This window comes from Triturus cristatus, chromosome 7, assembly GCF_964204655.1.
Source record: "Triturus cristatus chromosome 7, aTriCri1.1, whole genome shotgun sequence".
Classification (NCBI taxonomy): domain Eukaryota; kingdom Metazoa; phylum Chordata; class Amphibia; order Caudata; family Salamandridae; genus Triturus; species Triturus cristatus.
This window is the reverse complement of record NC_140590.1, coordinates 722107855-722120991: the sequence shown is the minus strand read 5'-3', so window position 1 is coordinate 722120991 and position 13137 is coordinate 722107855. Positions and strand designations below refer to the sequence as shown.

The window sequence follows — 13137 nt, the reverse complement described above, 5'->3', positions numbered from 1 at the left end:
GGTGACGGTGTCCTGCCTCAGGTTGCGGACTCTAAGGCGCCGGGCCGACATCGGGTCGTTGACTCGTCTTCGGACGCCTCCTCTTCCCCCGAGGTTCGGCGGTTGCTGGTGTCATCCTCGCCGGAGACGGGCTGCTGTGTCGTGGCCTTTTTCCCGACGTCATCTAAAGGCGGCTCCTCGCCGTCTCCTCACCGTGTCCATGACCGTGGTCTTCGCCGGAGGAGCCGTAAGTCCCCCACTCTGCGGTCCCTCTTCCTTTCGGCCTTGGCCATTCCTTCCTCCGGTTGGCTTGGGGGATGGCCGCCTTAGCTTGCAGCCGTCACCTAACGAGGAGCTGCTTTCCCCTCCGCGGAGCCCTATGGAGGAGGGTGCTGCATTCGCCCACGCTGTTTCCACAGCTGTGAGAATTTTGCGCATGGGTGATCCAGCTACCCATTTTCCCGCAGATCATCTTCTGGAGTTTCTCCATCAGGATTCTGGTGGTGGGGAACTGTTGCTTCCCTTCGAGGGTTCACTTCACTCTTCTTTCTTGGGGACTTGGGGCCGTCCCGCCACGAGGGACCCGGTGCCCCAGCACCTTCTGCACCGCCACCATCCGGCACCCCATGATCCGGTGTGCCTTTCTCTTCACCCTTCGACCAGCGGCCCCCTTTTACAGTCTGCCTTTCCTGCTTTGCCGCTGCTGTTGTCTCCCCCCTTCCCGGGAGGCCCGCTGGCTGGACTCTTGGGGGCGCAATATGTTTGCCTCTGCGGGCCCCTAACACTCTGTGTGTTTTGGCTAGGGCCACTTCTTGCTTGTGGGACTCAGCTGAGTCCCTTATGTCTGCCGCTTCTCAGGAGGGTGCTTGTGTAGATTTGAGACATCACGTCTTGAATGGTCGGGAGGTGGCGGTGTTTATCCTTCGCTCCGCTCTGGACATCTCGGAGGTGTTAAGTCATGCCATGGCTTCTTCGGTTGCCCTTTGTCGCCATGCCTAGCTTCGCGACAGTGTGTTCCTGGAGAATGTTTGTGAAACAGCTGGTGGACCTTCCCTTCGATGGTGCTCTTTTGTTCCATGCCCCTGCGGACTCAGCCATCCAGAGGTTCTTGGCGGGGCTTCGTCCTCCCCCTCCTCCTTCTTCTCCTCCTCAGTGACCTGCGTGTTGCTCTGGTTCTTGGAGCTGTTCTTCCATTGGGGCGGGTCGCCCTGGTTGTCTGACTGAGGTTGTGGTTCTGTTGGCTGCTGGCCAGCCCTTTTTGACTGTGTGTTTTTCCTTTGGGTTTTTCACACCATGCTGGGCCTGAGATTGGGCCTTCTGCGTTCCCCTCTGGCTGGTTGATAGGCCTCCTGCGAGATTTTTTGCCGCAGGTCTTTTTTGTTGTCCTCTGCTGTGGAAGTTTATTCCTAAGAGGCTCCCATGTCTTGGGATCTGACATGCCCCATGTGGGGCAGGGTTGGCTGTTATATAGCCCTGGTATGTGCTGGGGAGTCGTGGTCGCCTGCGGGCTTCTGCTCTTTGGTATGTTGCGAATGCAACCTTCTTCTTCGCCTTTTTGCTTTGAGTGTTCGTTCTGTGGAGTCCCTGGCATCTGGCGGAGCTTGCCAGTGTCGCCCTCTTGTTCTTTCTGCACTGTTGTGCCTTTTTGGGGCTTTAATGGGACTGTCATCCTGCCTTCTCTACTGCTTCCAGTGGGCCTTGCACTCTGCTTTACCTCTTCTCCCGGTGGGGGGGATGGTCCCCGACTTCTGGACCCTCTTGCGGGTGCAGTTTGCCCCTGCGTGGTGTTGGACGATTATTTTTTTGGGGTCTTTTGCACTCGCTTCCCTGTGGGTGGCTGTGTCTTCTATGAGTACATTCTTTCCCTCTTTCTGTCAGGCTGTTCACCTGTTCACCTTTTCCTCTCCGTTGTCACATGGGAGGATCGGGTTGTTGGTCCTTCTGGCTCTTTGCGACCATTGAGGTTGGGGTCTTTTGGCTGTGCCTCTGCCCTTGTTCCTGATGAGGGTTGTCACACTCTGTGATGGGGATGTCTTGGAGTTTTGTCGTTCCCTGTGTGTCCCCGACTGGTTCCCCTTCCTTGTCTTTGGTTGGGGTTGTAGTCCTGTTGCATGTTGTCATAACATTTTTACGTATGTCCCTTGTCGGGGGAGGGGGCTGTCTCTGTACAGGAGGGGTTGCTGCCCTGTTCTTTATTCTTTTCCTGCCTTTGGGTACTGCAGTGCCGGGTGCTGCTCTTTATGGTATTGTTCCTCACCATTCTCTTTTGCTGCTCTTTCGCACACTGTTTCTATACTCTCACAGTTTTGTCTGCTGGCTCCGCGTTGTGGCGCAGAAAAGTTCTCCATCGAAAACTGACGTAGGCGTGCTGGGGTGGGACTTATGTGACCTCGCTGACGTCACATGCACGGACGATGCCTGTGCGAAGCCGCGTGATGCCGTCCTCCCGGCGTGCAGGGATGCTGGGCAAGAAGTTTTCTGGATCCAGTCTCACGCCTGGGGATAATTCTACGTGAAGGAATCTGCGGCTAGAATAGTCTCTACCAGATACATCGTTACCGAAGGCAAGTAACTTGTACCTCTAGGACTCTGGTTGGGCCCCAGATGTCTGTACTACCCATTCTCTCCAAGATCAGCGCATGACCAGGGGCTCCAACCGGGTTCAGAAGACGAAAGGTCCCACCAGAATTGTCATGTATTTCCCAACTAAAGGAGGCTAAAAGCGCCCACGGCCTCAGCAACAAGAGGGGGCAGTGAAGGGAGGACTCAAGCGCCCGCAGCTCCCACAGTCAAGGAAATAGAGTGAGCAGTCATGCGGGGGAAGAACAGCGCGCCTCTCACCTTGGAGTCCTGTTTCGCCATGCAGCACTCTGACGTCAGACTCTTGTAGATTAGAGCACCCTCTCAGTTCAGCAGCCCCACAGATCGCCAGAATCGCCTCTCTCCAGTGCTGCAATGCCTCCTCCGACGGGCCTACCCAAGGGTGTAGCAGACTGTTCGGCCGCGTCCAAGAAGGCCAGCGGACTACCCTCCTCAACACATCGCCATGCAGGGGCCCCAGAGGTCACTGCCTTTGCACTCTTAGTCCAGGTTAGGATCACCAAGGCCCGGGCAAACGGAAGAGTCCCCAGCTCCCCCTCCCCGCAAGTTCGTGGATACGCGGTCCTGCCCAGCAAATCCTGGTTCCAACATACCCCTTCCCAGGTCAGGGACCTACAGCACTTCGTGGCAGTATGGGTGGTCATGTCAGACCCTTAACAGACACAGCTCAAGGTCCAGGGCGATCCCCGCATGTTGCACTGGCCAGCGGCCCCGCAGTACTAGCAAAGCTCGTCCTGGGGTGCCTCTTACCCTACGGGTCTCCAACTCGAGCACCCGATGTAGTCTTGCAGGGGGATGGCCTGGGCCCCCATGGCCTCAGCCCCCGATGCTCGTATGTTCAAGCAGCCGGTTCCCGCCTATCAGCTCTGGATCGTCAGCTCGCCGCCTGGCCGGTCAGCTAGAGGTCGTGGATAAGGGCTCCTTTCGGGCCAGAACAAGAGATAAACCGGGCCTCCGGTGGAGCTGTGTCGGGAGTGCATTTTCGGTTGTTGTGCGCCTCAATGCCCCTGTAAAGAAAGGATATAAGCTGGATCACTGGCTCCTGCCGGCAGAGCCTCACAAGGGGGTGGACATCTTACGGCCAGTCTCACTAGCGCCCTCAAGTCACTGATTAACTTAGTTTTGAGTGACTAAATTTTGCTTCTCACAAGGTGTACATCCACGCACAAGCTAGTTCCCTACAATGCCAGTGTTTTTGTCTTTACTATATAATAACTTTAAGTTTTGCCTTTGTGTTCAGAGCCTGGTGTGATATCAGGATGCTTCTTAAGCACATTCTATCTTTATCAGATCCCATCTTCTGCCAATGCTGTTGTAAATTCCTTTTGGAGTGTTCCGATTGCTGATATTTCACAGCATGCAAGATTGTGTCAATTTAAAACTGTTCTGTATAAAATGAACCTCTTTTTTACTTATCTCATTTCCTAATGTCTTGCCTTCTTTCTTTCCTAATTTCTTTCTTTCCTTCTTCTTTCCTCCTCTTTTCCTTTCTTTCTCTTTCCTTGCATTTTCTTTCTTTCTCTTTCCTTACTTGCATTTTCTCTTAACTGCTTTAATTTTTGGCACCCCTTTAACACTCACTAAATCGCCACCCACCTCTCTTATAAAAGCTATCCACATAGGCCCGGGAATCCTTCTTAGCAGCCCTTCCACCCCTCACAGAGACCGAAGTCGCCCCTCATATAGTGATAGTAGCACGTCATTGAGGCCCACTACTCCTTGTTAGTCGCTAAAGGTCTTCATATGACACCCAATGACCATTTTTGTGTTCTTCTGTTTTAGCCTGAAGGACACACTCGTCGCCTACATCGAGACGAAGAGAGAGGAGGCCTACCACGAGCTGGAGGAGCTGTTCCCTGAAGAGATCCCCCTGTCCAAGTGCGTGGAGGCCTGGAAGGCAGCGGCAAGACTGAAACGCGATCGTTTCAGATGAAAGTACCTTCTTTTCTCTCCTTCCTAGCTCCTCAAGCATGGACTGTGGGACTGTGCGATGTTCTGACGTCTAAGCTGACGGGCGCCCTGCTGCTTTAACCATTTGCGACATTCAACGTCTGCCATCGTACAACACAAAAGACACGTTCCTACACACAAGCTCAGGTGTAAACATAAAGCTACGAAGTTGTTTCAAGTCGCAATTTTGCTTTGCAACAGATTGACTCTCCGCACGGACATAAAAGCTGTGTTTTTATTTTAGAATACCAACCGTGTCTGAGTAACTGGTGTGTAAAGTGCAAGTCTCCTGACGGCATTTTGGGGCTCATACAGTCCGAATATCCGTGACTACTCCAGAGCCGGTGGCATCACTCACAAGCACTCTAGATTCTTAGCAAATGTTTGACTAAACTGAGAAATCAAGCTGTTGTCTCCCTCAGCCCATTGCACTTGTTCCACGTCATTGTAGTGGCGGGAATAGCAGAGCACAATGTTCTCTTTTTGTTACAGGCACTTTCATTTCGCGGGAGGCAAATGACTCCACTACCCTCCTAGAGATGGCTTTTGCTATGCACCTCAGTGGAACTCTACCTCCTCCATTTTGCACTGATACGGATTTGAGTGCCCTTGCTTATTTCTTTTTCACTCTAGAAGCCTATGCAGAACGAAAGCGATACACCCTGGAAAAGCACTTGCAGCAGGCGTTGGCTCTTGAGTACCTAGGCTGCGAGCACAGCCCTGAAGACCGTTTGTGCCTGTTTTTTCTAGAAATAGGATTTCATGTTTTTCTCTTATCATTGATGTCTTTAGTTTATAAAATGTTTACAGTGACCTCTACACACCTTAGTTTTCATTGCTTGGATGAGTACTACAGTAGCAGCTCTGAAGCTGTGCTGGTATCTGGCATGTACCAATTGAGGGCACAGGCTTTGTTTAGCATCACTAATCAGTTATGTAAATTATACATTAAGCACAGGCTCAACCAGTAAGGTCCAATTTTCGTGATAGTGTCCGAAACAAATGCATGCATTATTTTTAGACCATATTTGTGAATTCTGGATTATTCAACCACCTCTTCCTCTTCCACTCAAATGCATACTTATCCTAAATAGCGTCTGACTGTGATCCATCCTTGCTGTTCTTTTAAAGTTATTGACATGTGGGTAAATCTCCAGATAAACTTACAGTTCAGTCAGTTTCTGGATCTTATTAGTCTGTAGTAATGACCTAGAGATATTAATGAACACCCTTAGCTGAGGGGACAGACTTGCCTGCTTGTAGTCAAACTCGTGATTTTATCTCAAATGTTTCCATACATTGCAACCACACTTAATGTGAAATCCTATTTTTTTAACATATGATATAGCACTTTGCTCTCCTGAAGAATAAAAGCGTAGTAACCACAGTTCCTTAACATTCCTAATGGTAGAAGCAGCTGAACTAGCCTCTGGCAGCGGCATCAACACTTCCAGGAGTTTGCTGTCCTAAATCCCTGCATTCCGTGTTATAGTCGGCTGGTTTAGCCTAACTTGATTTTTGGCGTCTCAACTGTTGAACACCTTGGTTGTTGAGTGAAGAGGAGGGTGAGCTATGAATCTTTTCAGCTTTGCCGAAAGTCTTCAGCACTCCACACCTTAGCCATTCTCAACCATTTCCGATACAATCACTTTTCGTCACAGATGCCTTAATATGTTTTTTGTATTGCCATTTAGAGTAGTTAGGATAGCTGTGTAATAGAATACCACGTGCAGGCATTGTTCCCATGCATGAACTCTGCTACTTGAGAAGGTAGCGTACAGCTGGGTCAGCGCTCCTGCCGACAATATTCCCGTGCCATTCACAGACCATCATTTAATTACATATGCTTGATTATTTACTTCTAAAGCATGATTGTCTCCTGATTGCAAACTGATTCAACGACCCATGGGTAATTAGTACAATTAAGCACAAAGAACTCCACCCGCATAATTTTGTAGTTAGTTTCAATGCTTAGAAGTACATAGTTTTATATATTTTTACCATATTATTATGTAATCGATCTATACATCCCATGATGACTTGATTATTACATGTCCAAATTTGATGTGCCGGATTCTTTTTTCTGGATCCAAATGTGTTTTCTTTTTTAAATCGTGATATAAAAGCCATGTGAAACCTAATTGGTATTAAAGGAATGGTTTGTGGGCAACAAACTTTAACATGATGGTTTAATATTGTAGAGTTCCGGATGCTCTCTGTCGGTTCGCTTTCCTCAATTAGAGACCAGGGGGCACCCTCCAAATGACAATGCCTTAATGCATGCTAGCTGAAAGTTAAGATAGGAACGTACATCAACTGTGTTTCTCTAAAAAAATATATATATATATATAATGATAATGAAGAATTGTATTTTTTCTGATACCTAATTCTCTTCTTTGAAGCAAAAGTTACGAAAGAATGTACACTGGTTTGTATATTTTGTTGAGGTTATTTTTTTATTATGTTTGTTCAACAGCAAATATCTTAAAAAATGTGGTCCTTCAATAAATCCATTATGCTGCCAAAGATTCTTGTATGTGCTTCTTTTCAAGGTGAATAATATTACCTATGTGCACTCTGTTAGAATCACTAGTATAGCTATACTCCTCGGTATATATTTGTGTGTGCGTACCGGTGAACAGTGCAGTGTCTAATATTGCACTAAGGCGATCAACTGTGATAAATTTCTCTGAAAGAGTTACGTTAGTGATAGATTCCTTACCTCAGAATATCCCCAGGCGTCAGACTGGATCTGGAAAGTTTTCGTCAGCAGTACCCCTGGGTGTCAGTAGGCATCGTCATGCGGCTCCGGGTACGTCACTGGCGTCGTATTTGCCGAGATGACGTCGTTGGAGCTACTTAGATGCGCCCACGCACACTGACGTCAGTTCTTTCTTTTTCCGCGCCAGCAAGCGCAGATCCGAGAGAGCGGTACTCCTATTTTAACTTTATTTCTGAAACTTGTTTCTCTTGCTTTGTCGAGTACTCGATTTCTGGTGCAGTAGAGATGCCTGGGTTTAAGTCCTGTAGGGACTGCCGTTGGAACATGTCGGTGGCGGACCCGCATGACTTGTGTCTCTTCTGCTTGGGGCACACCCATGATGTGCCCCGATTGTTGGGCCATGGCGCTGAAGGCTTTGCGGGAGCGTTCCCGAAAGTTGTTGGAGGCCCGGCAATCGGTTCCACGACGCTCTAGGTCTCGCTCCCTTGGGAGATAGAGGGACAGGTCGCGGGGCCGGCACCATCGTTTGTCGGAATCGGGGACAGGTAAGTCAAAGCGCCAAAAGAAGTGGAAGAAGCGATGTCGCTCTTCGTCTACCTCTCACAGGTTGCGGGACTCGGTGGAGGGGGCGGGTGGTCACTCCCCCACGGCTCCAGTGGAGCCTCTGTTGTTGCCTGCAGCCTACCCACCTTTCCCGGGGCTGTTCACGACTCAGGAAGAAATACAGGTATTCCTGTCGGCCATGGGTAGTTTATTTGCCCCATCGGGCCCGTGGACCCTTTGGGTGGTTCTGCCCCGTGCCGCCGCCTTTGGCCCCGGCTACGCTGGCATGATACCCAGAGGCGCCGTTGGCTCCGGCCTCAGCGCCGCCTCCGGCACCGGGCCCGATGCCACTGCCAAGGCTGACGGCGGACACAACGCCGTTGCCTACGGGGCCAGACTACGTCGAGCCTGGATTGGTCTACTATCTTCCGATTCCTATTGCAGGTGGGGAATTTATTGCCTTTCCCCGGGCCCCTCGTCCTTACCAGCCTCTTAAACAGCCGGTGGACGAAGGGGAGTACTGGGGGGGCTCTGAGGACCCTCTCGCAGCTCAATGTGAGGATGAACCAGAGTGGGAGGGTGATATGGAAGGTCCAGGCGATCTGGATTTCTCTCGGCACCCTGGTACGCTGTCCCCTTCTTCTGTAGCTACGGAGGAGGTTGGGACTTTTTCTGTGTTGTTGAGTATGGCGGCTGAGGCTCTTAACCTCGAGCTCCCTTCCGTGCTTATCTCCTGACTGAGGTGCTGCAGCCAGCGACCTCGGCGGAGCCATTACTGCCCTTTAATGACGCGCTTACAAACATTCTGTTAAGCACCTGGACCCAGCCTAACACAGGGGTTTCTGTGGATAGGACTGTGGCACGATGCCATCGCCTGGCCCCGCACGACACCAGTTTTCTCACGCAACACCCAACGCCTGAGAGTCTGGTTATCCAGGCCTCTGCCTCTCCGAGCGCATTCCCTTCCGCACCTCCGGACAAAGAATCTAAAAAACCTGAGCAGTTTGGGAAAAAGATTTTCACCTCTGCCAGTTCCGGGTTGCGAGCGGTGAATACTGCATGCATGTTGGGCCGCTTTTTCCACTCTGTGTGGGACACTGTAGCACAGGTTCTGCTTTAGTGTCCAGTGGAAGCTCGAGCGGTGCTGCAAAATTCGCTATCCATGTTGGGCATGCCCTTTGATGGCACACGCACCTCTTTGGTGACAAAGCGGATAGCACTTTGGAACGCTTTGAAGACTCCCGGGCTACAGCCCACTCCTTGGGTCTTGCCACCACGCGCGCTCCCTTGGGGTCTGCCTTTCGCTCCTTTCTAGGTCAGGGACGAGGCACCCAAACGCGTTCCTATCAGAGCCGCCGGCCTGCGCAGCCACAGTCTCAGGGCAGCCACGGTCGGGGTGCCCATCGAAGTAGGGCACGGGGCCAGCGGACGGGTCAGTCCTCCACTGCCCCTGCTACCACTACCTCAAACCCTTCCTAGTCCAGTGATTCAGGCCCACCAAACACCAGTGGGCGGCAGGATTTGCCTTCACCTTCCCCACTGGCGCACCATCACTTCGGATAGGTGGGTTCTGCAGATAGTCCGAAGGGGCTACTCCCTTTCAAGACTACCCCTCCAGCCATGCCGCCTCAGTGCCACCAGATGTCGGGGGATCACTTGGCGCTTCTCCAGCAGGAAGTTGTGGCCCTCTTGGCCAAGGGGACCATCAAGCACGTTCCGACGCCAGAAGTAGGTCGTGGTCGTTACTCCCACAACTTCCTGGTTCCAAAGAAGAACAAGGGCCTGCATCCTATCTTAGACCTCCGGAACGTCAATCGCTTCCTCCGGAAGGAGAAGTTACGGATGCTCAGCTCCCCTCGGGTGTTCACGAAAGTGATGGCGGTGGTCGCAGCTCATCTGCGCAGATCAGGGGTCTCAGTCTTCCCCTATCCGGACGACTGGCTCACCCCAGGCAGTCGTCTCCCACCTCCAGACTACATTCGTTCGGGTTCTCCATCAGTGTGCTGAAGTCGCATCTGAGTCCCTCTCAGAAGCTCCTCTTCCTCCGAGCGGTTCTGGACACGGCGCAATTTCGGGTTTATCCTCCCAAACAGCGAGTCCGGGGCATTCGGGCTATGATTCCGATCTTTCAGCCCTGGTCCTGGGTATCGGTCAAGAAGACCCTGAGACTACTGGCCCTCATGGCCTACTGCATCCTGCTGATCAACCATGCCAGATGGCATATGCGGGCTCTGCAGTGGGACCTGAAGTTGCAGTGGACGCAGCATCAGGGAAACCTGTCCGACTACATCCAGATCTCGGAGGACACTGCACAAGACTTGCAGTGGTGGCTCACGGACCAGCGTTGGGTCGGCTGCAGATCTCTCTTCCTTCCCCAACCGGAGCACACAGTGGTGACGGATGCGTCACTCCTGGGATGGGGCGGCCACATGGGGGAGGTGGAGATCAAAGGCCTCTGGTCTCCGGCGGAGTCCAAGCTCCATATCAATCTTTTGGAGCTCAGGGCAATCCTACTTGCACTGAAAGCATTCCTTCCCTCTGTCAAGGGGAGAGTAGGTCAGGTGTTCACAGACAACACCACCGCCATGTGGTATTGCAACAAACAAGGCGGGGTGGGGTTGTAAACCCTATGTCAGGAGGCTCTGCGCCTCTGGACATGGCTGTAATGTCAAGGCATTTCCTTGACAAGTCAACACCTGGCAGGTTCTTTGAACACCAGGGCAGACGAACTCAGCCGCCGGTGCCTCATGGATCACGAATGGCATCTTCACTCGGAAGTGGCACAAGGTCTTTTTCAGCAGTGGGGAGAACCTTGGTTAGATCTATTCGCCACCGAAGAGAACGCGCAATGTCAGCAGTTCTGCGCGTTGGAGTTTCCAAGGCGGCACTCACTCGGAGACGCTTTTCGTCGCGAGTGGAGTTGCGGTCTGTTGTACGCCTATACCACTTCTACCCAGAGTGCTGAAGAAGATCAGATGAGACCGGGCCCAAGTCATTCTTGTAGCACCAGACTGGGCTCAAAGAGTTTGGTATCCCCAGCTACTCAGTATGAGCGTGGATCCCCCGATCCAACTGCCTCTTCGGGTGGATCTTCTGTCGCAGCAACAGGGGACGGTCCTCCGCCCAAACCTGTCCAGCCTCCACCTCCTTGCGTGGAGATTGAGCGGCGACAGTTGATTCCATTTGACTTGCCTCCTGAGTTCTGTAATGGGATTCTGGCAGCCAGGCGTCCCCCAACTAAATCTGTGTATGCCTGTCGGTGGAACAAGTTTGTGGCATGGTGCACAGCGAATGCTGTAGATCCCCTTTCTGCCCCTCTTTCTGAGGTCCTATTGTTCCTTCTCTCTTTGGCCCAGCAGGGCTCTGCTCTGGGCACTATCAAGGGCTACCTTTCTGCCCTTTCAGCCTTCCTCAGGCTGCCTGATCTGCCCTCTCTTTTCAAGTCCCCTGTTGTCAATAGATTTCTCAAAGGCATTACTCACATTTTCCCTCCTATTCCTTTTGTGATGCCTCAGTGGGACTTGTATCTGGTTCTCACATACTTAATGTGCGCTCCCTTTGAGCCTCTTCATAACTGTCCTTTGCGGTTATTAACTTTGAAAACTGTCTTCCTGGTGGCCATCACCTCCGCTAGGCGTGTGAATGAGCTCCAGGATCTTTCATGTAAACCTCCTTTCCTGGTAATTCATCCGGACAAGGTTGTGCTTCGACCACGTCCCTCCTTTCTGCCGAAAGTAGTCAGTGCCTTTCATCTCAGGCAAACTGTCTCTCTGCCCACTTTCTTTTCACCTCCGCACCCTTCAAGAGAGGAAGAGAGGCTCCACCATCTGAACCCAAAACGTGCGCTTTCATTCTATCTCAACCGCACACAACAGTTCCGGGTGGATGATCAGCACTTTGTTGGCTACGTGGGCGTCAAGAAAGGCCGAGCTGTGCTCAAGCAGACTATCTCCCGATGGGTTGTCTTGCGCATTAAAGCCTGTTACTCTCTGGCTAAAAAGAAACCTCTGGTAGGGCTGCGCGCCTATTCTACCTGGGCCACAGCAGCTACTATAACATTGGGACGCGGTGTCCCCCTGCAAGATATCAGTCAGGCAGCCATGTGGGCCTCGCTGCATACTTTCACTAAGCACTATTACCTTGACAGTCAAGTCCGGAGAGACGGCTTCTTTGGCCGGTCGGTTCTCCGTGACTTTCTGGTGTGATTTCACTTCGCAGACCCTCCACCGGGGTTGGTATTGCTTGGGTATGTATTCTAAGGTAAGGAATCTATCACTGTGTCTATTTCAGATGCACAAGTTACATACTTGTGTAACAATATGTCTGCCCTATTATTTGCAGACAATATCTTACTCATCTCCAAAATTCTGAAAAAGTTGGAAACCTTATTCCAAAAGGTTTGTCACCTTTTGTATTTTACACAGATTGGAAAAAGATACAAACAAAAATAACATTTATGGCATTCAACCCGTATAAAAACTTAAGGAGGAAAATAAAACTGGGTAACAACGCACTTGAAAGAAAACGTAAGTTTGATTATTAGGGTGTTCGGTTGCCAGATTCTGACAAGCAGCGTGAGCAGATTGTTGAAATTACATCATTATTAAAACACAGATCAAGTGTGTTAATTAAATTTCTTAATTGTGATAATACCCAATATTGCCAACCTTTGAGACATATAGAACCGAGGCCATTAGTGCAGCCCTTTTAGGATCTGAACTATGGGGATACAGAATTAAGGATAGACTTGAGAAAGCAGAATAGAAAATGTCTTCATACGATCTTTAGTGAAGTACGCAAGTGTCCCGCTATCCCCTATGTCATGTTACGGCGCTTGCCGTCCCCCGCCACGAAGACGCACACACAGAGACGAACCGAAATACTCACTTCCGGGCGGAAGTCGAGTACCGGTCTAGTCATCCACAGGAGCACTAGGGTCAAGGAAGCGCTTCCGGGGGAAACGCTTATACGCCGCGTTTCCCGCCGGCTCGGCGCTTCGTATTCTTTGGAGTTCCGAGCAGCGAGGAGCGAGAGTGACCGTCCTGAAGCCGAACGGAAAAGAACGCCGTCCCTATCCAGTGGAACCTGTTTCTACCTTCGTCCACGCTTCGGAACCTGTCCTGGCTTCTCAGGTTTTTCCTAGACCCTTGTCCCCTAGGCTGTTGAAGGGTGCCGTTGCTGATTTGCCTTTGATGATTTTGCACAGTTCATTTAGCCTAAAACGCGCCTTGCGCCATTTCTGATTTCCATTGCTGATTTTGCCTGGATGATTTTGCCACAGTCTGTTTTTGCCTAAACGCGCTTTGCACCATTTCTGATTCCATTGCTGATTTTGCCTGGAT

General features: G+C 51.1%; 1 protein-coding gene across 2 annotated transcripts in view; it reads left to right on the top strand.

Annotated features, from left to right (window-relative positions):
* RNF213 (ring finger protein 213) overlaps positions 1 to 7056 on the top strand; it is a 2329248-nt gene extending 2322192 nt beyond the window's left edge. For both annotated transcript variants that reach the window (XM_085617427.1, XM_085617426.1), the window contains exon 66: positions 4363 to 7056. In XM_085617427.1, the coding sequence (XP_085473553.1) occupies positions 4363 to 4513 (151 nt within the window). In that variant the 3' untranslated portion in view covers positions 4514 to 7056. The remainder of the gene's footprint in view (positions 1 to 4362) is intronic.
* The last annotated feature ends 6081 nt before the right edge of the window (positions 7057 to 13137 follow it).